The following is a 12,887-nucleotide window of genomic DNA, read 5'->3' on the forward strand; positions in this document are numbered from 1 at the left end:
CATGAAAAGGACGCATATTTGTGTTGCCTGAAAGAATAACTCTCATATATAAACTGATGCGTTTCCCCGAGGCAGCAAGAACCGCGCAGTGGAGCAACGCTGAAATGTACATAAACTGTGATTACACAAAATCTATCCCATGACAATCTCATACTGATGTATGCACCTCGAGAATATTCATTATAATCCATTTCACAGCTGAACGAGGCAAGGCAGAACATATATTATCTGTCACTTACCCAGAGATTACCTTTACACGCCCACCTGAAGTCATAAGGGCAAACAGCAAAACTCTGTCGTTTTGCTAGACAAAAATAACACAAAAAGTAATACTATTTCCATTAAAAACACAATCAATCCACCACATTGCAAAATAATAACTGTCAAAGAAATAGATTACTGCTCAGACATGTAAAGCCTGAGGAAAAGCTGAGCTGCTGAGCTATTTATTCCTTTCTGCTTTCAGCTGGTAAATCGATGCAAATGCAGTTGTAAACAAAGACCACATCCGTGAGATCTGACCAAAAAGTAAATGAGAACAAAGTAAACTCTTAGGAAAAACAGTAATAATTTATTGAAACAGAAGATATACCTCATTTATACTTTGTACACTCAGTGGCCACTTTTTAATTTGGCCTGTTTAATTAGGCGCCTGTATGAGGTGAAGTTTAAGTGGCGTGGTTGTATTCCAAACTGATGATTTATTGGGAGCTACGTCATCTAGAAGCCTAAATGCACTGATTTGCTGCTATATGACTGGCTGATTAGCCAATTTGTGTTAACAAGTGTACCTAATAAAGTGTATTCTTCTCTTTGTGTTGTGTTTAAGAAAGGTAAGTTTCCACCTGCTGGCTGGCTGTTTTTTAAAATCTTATCAGACTGGTTTTTAGTTTTGTGTACAATCTTTTCAAAATCCACATCTTTTAACAGAAGACAGACTTTTCTCATGTGGCATAAATTAACCAAACAGTAGTTCTAAGTGTGTCACAACCAGAGGAAACCACCACCGCTCACTGCAAACACACTTTTCCAAAGATTCGGGTCCGACGCAAACCAGTTCAGACCCTGAAGCTGCGGCGCTAACTGAGCGTAAGGTGGTGATGTCTCTCCGTGGGCTTTTCGGCTGCCTGTTCCCGTGCTGCTGCGGTGCATGTTCAATCTGGAGCCTCAGTCTGTTGTGTCCCGGCGCTGCTGCTCCTGGCACTCCTTCGAGTCCTCCCAGGGGCGTGGACCACGGATGTTCCTCCACTCATCCAAATTCACTTCCTTCATCTTCTGCAGAGGAGACGCACAAAATGGGGAAATATTTAACAGCTTTAGGCTCCAATTTTCTTTTCCCCAACAGTAAAAAGTGAATAAAAAAATCTTAAATGTATTTGCAGTAGAACAGGACTTTTCAATTCAGTTAAAGGATGTGCATGTAAAAATCACAAATTATATGCCTCCATCTTCCATCCTCTACCACGTATCTGTAGTCGGGTTGCAGAGGCAGCAGGTCCAGTTGAGAAACCCAGACCTCCCTCTCTCCAGCTCCTCCGGGAGGACCCCAAGGTGTTCCCAGGCTAGAGAGGACACATAATCCCTCCAGTGAGTTCTGGGTCTGCCCAAGGTCTCCTCCCAGTGGGAGGTACCCAGAAACATCCAGGGAAGAGTTCAGATGCCCGCTTTCCCTTTCTGAGGGCCGAACGGTTTGCCTGAACCTCCTCGAGGCCAACTGAAAGTCCTTCTCCACGTCCTCTCCGAATTCCCCCCATGCCTGAGTTTTTCCATCTGCAACCACAGAAGCTGCAGTCCTCCTGGCCACCCCGTACCTGTCAGCTGCTTCAGGAGTCCTCAAGGACAGTCAAGCCCTAAAGGACTCCTCCTTCAGCTTGACGGCCTCCATCACTGCTGGTGTCCACCAGCGGGTTCTCTGGCTGTTGGCCCGACAGGCACCGACGACCTTCAGGCCACAAAAAGTCTGGCATTCAAGTCAAGTAATGGAAGAAAAACCAATCTAGCTTGTACTCAGATATTTTCTTTCACAATCGAATTTTGGTGTTTAAAGCACTCTGTGAATTGAAGACACCAGATAAAAACAGAACTGCTTACCATCAAACTTTTTGGTTTTTTCTACATACACTCAACTGATTGGATTATTTCATCAAATTTACCGCCAGCGTCTCTCTTACCTCGTACTCCTCCTGCAGTATGACCGACTGCCTCTGGACGTCCACTTTAGCCTCCAGTGAAGGATCCAGCTGAAAACAAAATATGATAAAGAAGAAAAAATGCTTTCAGAAGACAGTTACAAAACAAAAAAGAAAAATAATTAAATTAATCAAGATCAACCAAGAGCAAGTCTGTGTGATTCCACCTTAAAACTGTTTAGACTTAGATGATTTGGTCAAAAAATATGATTTGATAGAAACAATGATAACTAAATCTAAGTTTGTTATTTGGTGATTGTAAAACAGACACTAAAACTAAGATATTGATGTTGAAATAGAAAGAATACGTCAAATCATAATTTCTTGTTATGACAAAATCTGCTGGAAACCTGGCATAAGAAACAAACAAGAAGCATTTTAAATCAGACTTCACTTCACATGATTTATTGTTCACTTATCTTGTTATATTTCAGGTTTTGTGCAGAGGTGTGGGGCAACATTTACAAAGGTTCATTGGAGTCATTAGGTACACTTCAGAAAGAAGCAATAAGGATCATAAATCAGGCTGGGTTTCTAAAACACACCGATGGTCTATTTTTAAAGTCACATATATTAAAATTAATGACTCTTGTCAAATATTAAACTGCACACATAATGTCCGAGATGAGACATAACCTGCTGTCAGGAAACATACAGATCGTTTTCTGATGGGGGGGGGGGGATTTTTAAGGCACGAACATGGAGCACATCCACAAGAATATACAAACATATACACACACACACATATATATATATATATATATATATATGTGTGTGTGTGTGTGTGTGTGTGTGTATGTATTAAGAGATAATTTATGTGAATATAAGCATGTGTATATGTAAATGTAGGTCTATGTAAGTAACTGTAAATACATTTTTTATGCAGATATGTATGTGAAACTATAAGTGGATACATCTGTATGTCTTTTTTCCTGCATACAGCTATTGAAGAATTGTAAATATTTAAATAAGCAGGGGTAGAATCACATAAGTTTATACTTCTTGCTCCCTTTTGGAAAATGGATTGAAATTATTGAAGTAATGTTTATTTTGTGTGTGGTTGACTGAATTATAATATGTAAACGTACTGTATATTTGTACATTTTCATTTTTAAACTTTAAAAAAAAACTGATCAATAAATCAGTCAAAAAACGTGCATGTATGTAGACTGATTGAGGTCCTAATATTTACCAAACCACAGAGATAATCTGCTGTTCTTTCTAAACGAGTCACTTGGTTTGCCATCAACATTATCAGGTTTACTAAAAAACAAAAAGAGAAATAAAAAAGTCTAAGTCACTGGGTTTTGGGTGACACTCTGGTCCAAAGCAGCTCTCGGGGGTTTTGCAATTCAAATTGATTTTGCCCAAGAATAGGCCTGAAATGAATCCCATTCTGAATCATTACTTTTAATGAGTTCCAATATTTCACAGAAATAATGCTGAAGGTTTGTGTGTGACTAATGAGAGCAACAGGAAGTGACCCGTCTTTTTCTTCATTCTGACCTCCACTCATCTTTCCAGCAACTGTTCTGTCTAAAAAGTCATCCTGCTCGGGTTCTTAGTGTCGCTGGGATAAAGTCTTACTTTGAGACTTTACACACGTGTCCTTCGGTCTCTCCTACGCTTTATTTTTAGACTCAAAGAACGGGATTTATGCGGAGAAGAAATCCGTTCTTTAATTGTGAAATCTTTTTAAAATGTGGTAAAAATAGATGGATGATGCTGGAGGAAATGTGGAGCAAACACTGCTAATCATACACACATAATCTGGTTACGTCCCAATTTAAATAAGTTCTGCAAAGAAGTATTCAAGGAAGTATTCCTATAGGTCATCCCACAGGAGAGGTACTAGGTGCAGTACCTGCAGGGCTAAGATTTATTTTTAAACATACTACTTACAAACAGATCCTCCCACATTTAATGTGGATCCAGAAAGTCTGGGACATTTACCAAATGGAGCAAATTAAATATGCATTACAGCTTCAAAGATCTGAGTTTGAGAGACGCTGTCATCCCTCTGCTAACACAGTGAAGCCAGTCGTGCTTCACTACAACAAACTACATGATGCAACATCTCCTCTGCAAGTAATACTACCACCTGTGGAAAGTACTTCTAGTGGCTGTTATTACATTGTTATCATTTAGGTTTATCTGCACTGTTGTGTACATGTTTATGTTACTTATATAGCTTGTGTCTTGTTATTGTATTGTTCTTTTTACATTAAAAATTAAAGAATTGAAATAAAGGAATATATGAAAACTATGTGTTTGCTTATCTAATAAGAAATTAGTCAAATGGTTTCAATAAATTTTATTTACACAACTCTTTACCTGAGAACCTTGAACTGAGTAATCTAATCACAACAGTGGTTGAAATGTTTAATCTTCATAGTTTCTTCTTCAGTATGTAATTGATATTCAGGTGCTTCTTACAGAACCTCTTTGAACAGGACAGATAAGCTCCATCTGTGCAGACACTCAGCCTCTGACCTTGTCAGAACCTGGCTGGCTGACGATAGGCTGACGTCTCATCACTTTTAATAAAAACCAAAGGAAGAGGGACCTCGTCTCTCTTAGCCTTCGAGGTCATCTTCCACCCTTAACCTGGTCCCTGCTCCTTTAGTTTCTTCCCTTGTTTTACCCCAGTGTCTAGATTTGTTTTTGTAAAAGTCCAGTAGCTGCGTCTCCCTCCTACTTCTGTTATCACCGGCTGAAAGTTTCAGACCGATCCTCAAAGCCATCACCAAAACCTCAGGTAACCTTGGATGAAACGCTGACCCACTGACCATCAGTGGTCTTTGGGCCTCAACCTGCCTCCTCTCTGTGGTTCTGCTGAGGTCCGATCAGCCTCTCTGGAGTCACTCAGAAAGACAAGAATAACAGCTGGCTCCACAGCCTTGATCCGGTAAGGGCACCCCATGTCTCTCTCCTGGTGATGAGGTGTTTGGGTCTGGTTATGACATTTAGGCTGATGGAAGCTCACTTCCAATCTGATCCTTCCTCAAACTAAGAATTATTAAAAATCTTCTGGCCTAAAGTCCAAATTTCTGCACAAGTAAAATCTAAAGCTTTAATCCTGATTTTAAACATCCTGTTCAATATATATACATTTTATTTTAGATCATTTTTAAGATCATAAAGGTTAATTTGAACATAAACTATTAACCTTATTATATCGTGGTGAAGTAAATATAACTGTTGAGTATTAATCACTTGATACTAAAACTCAGAACACTGTTCCCAGTTTGCGTTGTGTTAACTGAATGTTACTTTGTGTTGATTTATTGTTTGTTGATTTTATCTTTGATACATTTTTAATTTTGTATTAGAATCATAAAAAGTCAGAATTGGTTTCAAAATCATAACAAACATAATGAAAGCTGCCTGTAATGAACAGATTCAGCCTCCAGGTGTGAATAAATGAAAGCAATATAAATATGATCAATTTCCCATGAGAGACACTTCAATCTGTTAGTGATCATCAATCGATCTGGTGCCCCTTCTAACTAAATCTTAAATAGTAAAGTAAGTACACCCCTCTTACACGAGCTTCACACTTCCATGGCTGACTTGTAATCAGACCTACATTAGCAAGACTAAAATATAATTTATACATATAATGTTCTGCAGCTGTCAAACAAGAGAATTAATAGTTTCAGCAATTAGTACGATCCCCGTAGTTTAAATGGTAACAGATGTACCCAACACATATAACCACATTTGTAAATGAGTAAAACTGAGAAGACTGACCAGAAGTGATAAATGTAAAAATAAATTCAAAATCTGACCAGTTATGAAAAACAAAACCAACCAAAAAAAAAGCTTCAAGTTCATTTCTGTCTTCAGGCTAAATTATTTCATCGAAGAGAAAATGCAAATCTGATCACAGCAGGCCATTTCAGACAGCAATACAGTCAAAAATGTGCAAAAGCCACATCATAATGTGATCAACTCATAAAGATCTAACCAAAAACTGGAAGATTAGTTTTAATATGGCACACTGTTACAATATTTAGTGCACTGAATCACGTGTACACCCACACACTGAGCAGACACTCCACAGGGTTTGAGAGTATCACACACCCCATTGGAGGAGCGTGAGCTGTGTGGGGGCCACTGCACAGACCCAGCGCCAGGGGCACAATGCACTCCTCCACCATCACCGTCACTCGTTGTTTATCTCTGCCTCACATCGACAGTGAGAAGAGACGAAGCCGCTGCCATCTGCCTTCTACCCAGACGACTTGCATCGGGGGTTTTCACCGCAAAAACACACCTACTTACAGCAATCCCACAAGATTATAATACTGGAAGATATTATAAAAGGGTCTTGTCATTTTGATAAATTGGTTATTATTAGCAGCATCACCCGCTGCCAAAGGCAAAAGTGGAGGGATAATGTTTTTTTTGCCTGTGTCTGAGTTTGTTTGTCTGTAACATTAGGAAAATATCTCATTAATCCCTGAACGGTTTTTAATGAAACTCTCAGAAAGTGATCACTGGATGCTACAGCAAAGCGATCTGAGCAAATGCAAATATGTCTGGAATTCAGACATTTCTACGGATCTTGAGCTAAAATGTGGTGTGGTTGTGGCTGAGACTGATCACCAACTTATACTCTGAGGCCTAACCAATCGCACGAGATCAGTGTTTAACCATTACTATTATATGTTGGAGTTAGCGCTTTTTATTAGCAAATATCACAGGAACGATGGGGCAGATTTAAATTAAACATACAATAAGTAATTATTTAATGTTCACTCTATTGCCAAAAGTATTCGCTCGTCTCCCTTCACACACACATGAACTTCAGTGACATCCGATTCTCAATCAATAGGGTTTAATCTGACGTTGGTCCACCCTTTGCAGCTACAACAGCGTCAATTCTTCTGGGAAGGCTTTCCAGAAGGAAAAGTTGTTCTGCTGGTAACCACCAAACCCAGACTCGTCCATTAGATTGCCAGTTAGAGAAGCGTGACTCATCACTCCAGAGGACACGTCTCCACTGCTCTAGAGTCCAGTGGTGGTGTGCTTTACATCACTGCATCTGACACTTTGCAACACTTGATGGAAGGCTTGGATGCAGCTGCTCAGCCATGGAAGCCCATTCCATGAAGCTCTCTCTGCTCTGTTCCTGAGCTAATCTGAAGACCACATGAAGTTTGGAGGTCTGTAGCTAATGACTCTACAAAACGTTGGCAACCTCTGTGCACTTTGAGCCTCATCATCCTCTGAGCCCGCTCTGTGGTTTTACATGGCCGAGTTGCTGTGGTTCTCAATCGTTTCCATTTTGTTATGTCGTCACTAACAGGTGACTGTGGACTATTTTGTCACGACTGGAGTTCTTGCAAAGATGACATCTTACTGTACCATGCTGGATTTCACTGAGCTCCTGAGGGTGACCCATTCTTTTACAAATATTTGTAGAAGCAGTCTGCATACCTAGATGCCTCATTTTATACACTTGTAACCATGGAAGTGATAGGAAGCCCTGAATTCAGTGACTCGGATGGCTGAGTGATTAACTACATTTGGCAATATAGTGTACATCTATAGCTGGTTAACTTTTAGAGTTAATCCAATTCAAGATGGCCACCATAAAAATAACTGACCTTAACCTACACAAAAGTGGCTACAACTCAATTTTTGAGATATTGAGCTAAAATTTGGTGTGTTAGTAGCTGTGGGTCATTCACAGCACACACGCTGAGCAGTAAGAGATCACATAATATATCAAAATGAGACTGTGCATATTATTTTTTTCAAGGTTTGAACTAAATAGCTCCATCATTTCTCAACATAAGATGATCTTAGTCTAACAATCTGGGATGAAAGGCTGCAGGCGATATGCATTCCTTCAAGGAATGCTAAGGCCTTTTATTTAATATAGGATAAGAGCTTGTTATTAAATCTTGCTCGTGAGTGGAGACATTCAGAACAGGTTGAAAAGTCGATCAGTAATTTATACCAGCACTGTTTCTATGAATGAGGTATACATAAAACATATGACTGCATTTTCTTAAATAGCCAAACTTTATCATACCTTACTGCTAGAATAAAATAATTATGCTGAAATGTGTGGATTATTCTTTTTCATTCTGCCCATGTACACAAAGGGTGCAGTTTCATTTTTTACCACTGGGTGGAGTATTCACTCACTGGCCACAGTGGGGGGTGGTGTAACTAAATAAAAAGTATTGAAATATAAACCTTTTTTCTGATCTTCTGGGCGTCATATCGAATTTGTGTAAACTCCCGAAGACCAAAGGAGCCGCCAACAATCAGCAGCTGAAATAAAACACATCCATGGTGATTAACTTATCCACAGAACTTATTTCAGCTCCCCATGCTGGGTTTATGCAAACCTGATTCAGAAAAGAAAAACGTTCAGGAGAAGCTTTATCTTCAGATATATCAAGACAAATTGACAGGTACATTTCTTAGAGGTTCAAACTAACATGTTAGCTATGCACTCATAATTGTATTATCTATGTGTGTATGAGCTTTTGAATTTTAAACCATGCAGAATAGCTTTACAGATAACACCATAAAAATGAATTAAAACCTCTAAAATACTCGCAGAAAAAATGTGTTACACATTATGTCAAGTTACTCATAAATGGTAAAATAACTAAGCTTAAAATAGCACAGGCATGAATAATCAATAGCTTTAGGCAGAGGGTATTTGAATGTGAAATACGTAATATGTTAAGTATTTGGACTAAAGGACCACCTGAACATAACTATTTTTCTTTTCGATATTTTGTATCAAAAAAGCAAAAAATAGCACGTAAGATTAGGAAGTCGACACCTGATGTTATCTCTTAAGGAGTAAAAAAAACTAACTCGTCTCCGAGACACCGCTGTGTTTTTATTTAACTGCTAATAAGCTAGCTGTCAGCTAACACTTCTTCATTTCGGTAAAAAAAAAAATAAAAAAATATGTGAAACCATAACATTCACTTACAAGCATGGGGACTCCATACTTGACAGTTTTGTTTCTCTGCAGCGTCTTTAAATTAAACATGACTGGTCTCTTTGGCTACATGTCCATGTAAACAGCAGGCAGGTCACAGGAAGCGGTCTATTGACGTGTCCGACGAGATAAATGGCCCGGGCAGTTGCGCAGAAATTATCATTAGTTCCTATGACGTATTTTTTTGAAAGTAAAATAAGGCAAAGATAAAAGTTTTATTCTAAATGAATATGTCTATGTATAAAACACTCAGTAGTTTTGGGGGATATTTGCCAAAATCTTTTCTTTTTAGGTACTTTAAATAATTAGTAATAACTCCGAAATTAAATTGGTTTTCTTTCCTGTTCATGTCAACCTGAGGCAAGTGTCTTAACAACTATACTAATATAAACCCTTAAAATATATATATATATATATATATATATATATATAAGCACTGAATTAGCTACGTGTATATGGGATAACTGTGTGATTAAAAAAAATATGCAGTCTACATTTACCATATGACTAATAGTTAACTTGGTTCCACATGAAAAACATAGTAATTAAATTTATCAAATTGAAATGTTTCGTCTGGAAAACGTATCTAACAAAATCAATACTTTGGAAAAGCATATTTTAAAAAAAGCTTAAATATAAAATTACATTTACTTTACATGTACAATAACAATATTAAAGTAGTGTATGCTTTCACAACCAGTGCACAAACATTTAATCACTGTAAATTTCAATGTGCAAAACAATTAGAATTAAAAAAATAATACTGACCAGAGCAGACTGTTCCTGCGAGTATGTCTAAAAACTACTGTACGTACAATGCAATAACACAAGTGATAATATCATAGTAAACCCCACTTTACATAACAGTGAACACAAAAAGCACCAACACAAATCTTTTGTCAACCAAAATAGTCTTAAGTCGAGGCTCTTTTTGTCTCGTTCCTGTTTTGTTTGACTACCTCCACAGTCCCATACAAAGTTTAACCAACAGACAAAAATCAAAAACAAACAAAAACCGACCTCAGTATCAGCTGCTCTTGCAGGAAACTGGTTCTTTTCTGCAGTTCCTGTAGAGAGAAAACATGCATCATCTGAGAAACATATTCAACTGTCCAAAGCTAATATGCCCCTTATTGTAGAATACTGAATAGTGAAGGAATAAACACTTAAATTATATTAAAATACTAATCTGAATGGATTTTCATCAGACAATTGCATACGTAGTTATTTCACCACATGGTAGGACTTTCTGCCTGATGGGATGGAATCACAGACTGTTTTCACTCAGAGAGACTCAGGAAAGCAAGGAAAAGTCTAAATGTAGGATTAGAAAATGGTCCTGATGCTCATCTGACTGGAGTGTTGTGGAGAGCTGACACAGACCTTGGTAAGGTTGCCCCCTATGACACCTCTTTAGAAAGGTGAAGGGGCATGTCCAACTAAGAGGAGACGGTGAGGAAGACTACAGTGCCTTGTAAAAGTATTCACCCCCTTGGATGTTTTCTGCTTTTACAGCTGGTGGCAAAGAGAAAGACACTGTTGAAGAAAATTCATCAAATCTATACTAGAGTTTGTATAGATTGTTTAGAGACTCGTGTGGTTGAGTCTCTAAACATAATAGATAATGTCTGGTTGGACGGACACCACAGCGAGCCTGACCTGATTCTCTCCTGCGTTTGCCTAGTGTGAGCCTGACCCATCCACAAAAAGAATTAGATCTGTATTGTCAAGTGGTGTCACCCTTACCTGAAGCGGGAGCACAGGAGCAGGGTTAATCACATCACACCTTTTTACATAAACATTAAGCACATTAGTCAATACAGTGTGGTATCTTAACCATCTTTGAGCAGACAAGCAAGTGGTCTGCTCTGAGAGAAAGTGGCAGTGAATGTGGGACAAACAATAAAACCAGATTAGCCAACAGTGATCTTGTGCTGCTCGTCTCACCTTCTCAACAGATGCCACTGCACCACTGTGTTAAAGGTTCTCCTGGGTTTGGTAAACCCAAAGTGGAACTTTAAAGGGACGGTTTGAGATTTTCAAAAGCTTTTTCTGCATCAGAGTAAAGCAACTTGTGGATTTGAGCAAATTTATCTGAGTAAAATGTAGTTTTTCCAATAATTATTTTCTATTCTAATTCTAATCTATTCTGTTCTAATGAAATCCTTTTACCACAGCCCATCCAAAACCTTAAAGCTACAAATATCTTACACTAAAATTACATATGAAAACGAAAAAATGAGTAAAATAATTTCAGGCAGACACTCTGTAGCTGTAAGGAGTTTGTTTCAGAGTAAATGGAGGAAAAACTAAGAACTGACTGAAGTGGACATTAGAGTGAAACTCCTTTGCATGTTTCATTATTATTTTTTATCACAGGAAAGGTGCTCCCACTGATAAACATAATTAAACAGCTTGTGCTGAAAGTGGAGATAGAGAGTCGGGGGGGACTTGGTGAATGGGACAGTGACGTTTTTCTGTTTTTACCTCCACCTCAAAGTTTGATACTCTTCCCTTTCGACAGATTAATGAGGTTCAGACTATTTTCTCAGCTTCAAAGTCAAATCACTGTGTAAACTGGGCACCAAAATTTTGTTGTTTTAAATAAATGCAAGACAGCCTTTTCCTCTCAGCATGGAGCTGCAGGGAGACGAGGGAAGTTGCTCTCAAAACAGGTCTTAGTGGCTGACCCGTTCAAAATCTTCAAGATGCTATGATTCAATAAGTGAGCGAAATACACAGATAACAAATGGAAACCTGTAAATAAGACAATCATCTCTGTAGAAAAAAAGAATGAGTGGAGAAAGTACAGCAGTTTTTTTTCTTTATTACAATTTTTTTTCCTTTTATTTCAAATCAGGTGAAGAAAAATACCTTTTTTTGTTCCGTATAATAAAATATGTTTACTTTATTAATTTTTTTTTGAAGAAAAACAATGACAAGTAAATTAAAAACAAACAAAAAAACAAAAAAAAGATCTCTCCCTCTTTGTAAACCTGGAGAGCAGCTGCGTTGCATGAGAAGCAAAGATACCAGCGACAGAGTGGAGGAGAGGTGAACAGGTCGGAGGAGGAGCACAGAGAGGCAGAGGAGACCGATGAAATAAGGCCAGAAACAAACAAAAAAAAACAAAATCTGAGCACAGTGGGACAGGAGTGTGGACACGGTGGGGAGAACATGGCGGTGATCTGAGCTGGTGGTCCCAAGTCAGGACGACTGACAGAAAGTTCAGAGGTCGCTCTCTCCGTACAGAGCCGTGGAGAAGGACATGTAGTCCAGGGCTCCGGGGACCGCGTCGGGGCCGCTGTAAGGGGCCATGCGGGCGATGCAGTACTCGGCCTGATCCGGCGGCAGCTCCCGGCGCAGCTCGTCAGCTAAGATGTAGTTCTAGAGAAAACCAGAAAAAAACAATAAACAGCAGAATAAAACATGCAGATAAAGATCAACTCAAACAACTGGAAACTGGTCCTTTTACTGTGAGACCATCATCACTAGGCCAAATATAACAAACATAACCTCTGTTTATTTATTTAGAGGTTTATTATTTCCTCCTAATTAGAGTCCCTGTTAATCATTAAAGTCTTACTGCTGTTTTAGCCATTGCCTGAGGCTGAAGGTAAAAAGCTGATAATGTATTTATTTGTGTCTGTCTTTGTGTGTTAGTTGGTTTGTACTGTTACCAAAATATCTCATGAATCACTGAACAAATTTGAATGAAA

At 38.5% G+C, this 12,887-nt stretch overlaps 2 protein-coding genes across 5 annotated transcripts in view; both read right to left on the reverse strand.

Moving 5' to 3' along the window:
- Window positions 1-549: 549 nt before the first annotated feature.
- On the reverse strand, window positions 550-9,315 carry LOC108233217 (cytochrome c oxidase assembly protein COX16 homolog, mitochondrial). Of its 2 annotated transcripts, XM_025004699.2 has the most exons (5): window positions 9,160-9,315; window positions 8,403-8,480; window positions 2,172-2,240; window positions 1,812-1,942; window positions 1,149-1,275 (listed from the first exon to the last, which is right to left on the reverse strand). In XM_025004699.2, exons 1-4 carry the CDS (start codon window positions 9,217-9,219, stop codon window positions 1,844-1,846), a joined length of 306 nt encoding a protein of 101 aa, XP_024860467.1. In that variant the 5' UTR covers window positions 9,220-9,315; the 3' UTR covers window positions 1,149-1,275; window positions 1,812-1,843. The 2 variants fall into 2 exon arrangements, with proteins under 2 accessions (XP_017267003.1, XP_024860467.1); XM_017411514.3 differs by lacking the exon at window positions 1,812-1,942 and having other exon boundaries at window positions 550-1,275; window positions 9,160-9,314.
- A 2,745-nt stretch (window positions 9,316-12,060) lies between these two features.
- actn1 (actinin, alpha 1) overlaps window positions 12,061-12,887 on the reverse strand; it is a 64,318-nt gene continuing 63,491 nt past the window's right edge. For 2 of the 3 annotated variants that reach the window (XM_017415800.3, XM_017415767.3), the window contains one exon: window positions 12,061-12,555. In XM_017415800.3, coding sequence (XP_017271289.1) covers window positions 12,397-12,555 — 159 coding nt within the window. In that variant the 3' untranslated portion in view covers window positions 12,061-12,396. The remainder of the gene's footprint in view (window positions 12,556-12,887) is intronic. The other variant, XM_017415783.1, reaches the window with a different exon arrangement.

The sequence above is a fragment of the Kryptolebias marmoratus genome, linkage group LG10 (genome assembly GCF_001649575.2).
Source record: "Kryptolebias marmoratus isolate JLee-2015 linkage group LG10, ASM164957v2, whole genome shotgun sequence".
In the NCBI taxonomy this organism is placed as follows: Eukaryota; Metazoa; Chordata; class Actinopteri; order Cyprinodontiformes; family Rivulidae; genus Kryptolebias; species Kryptolebias marmoratus.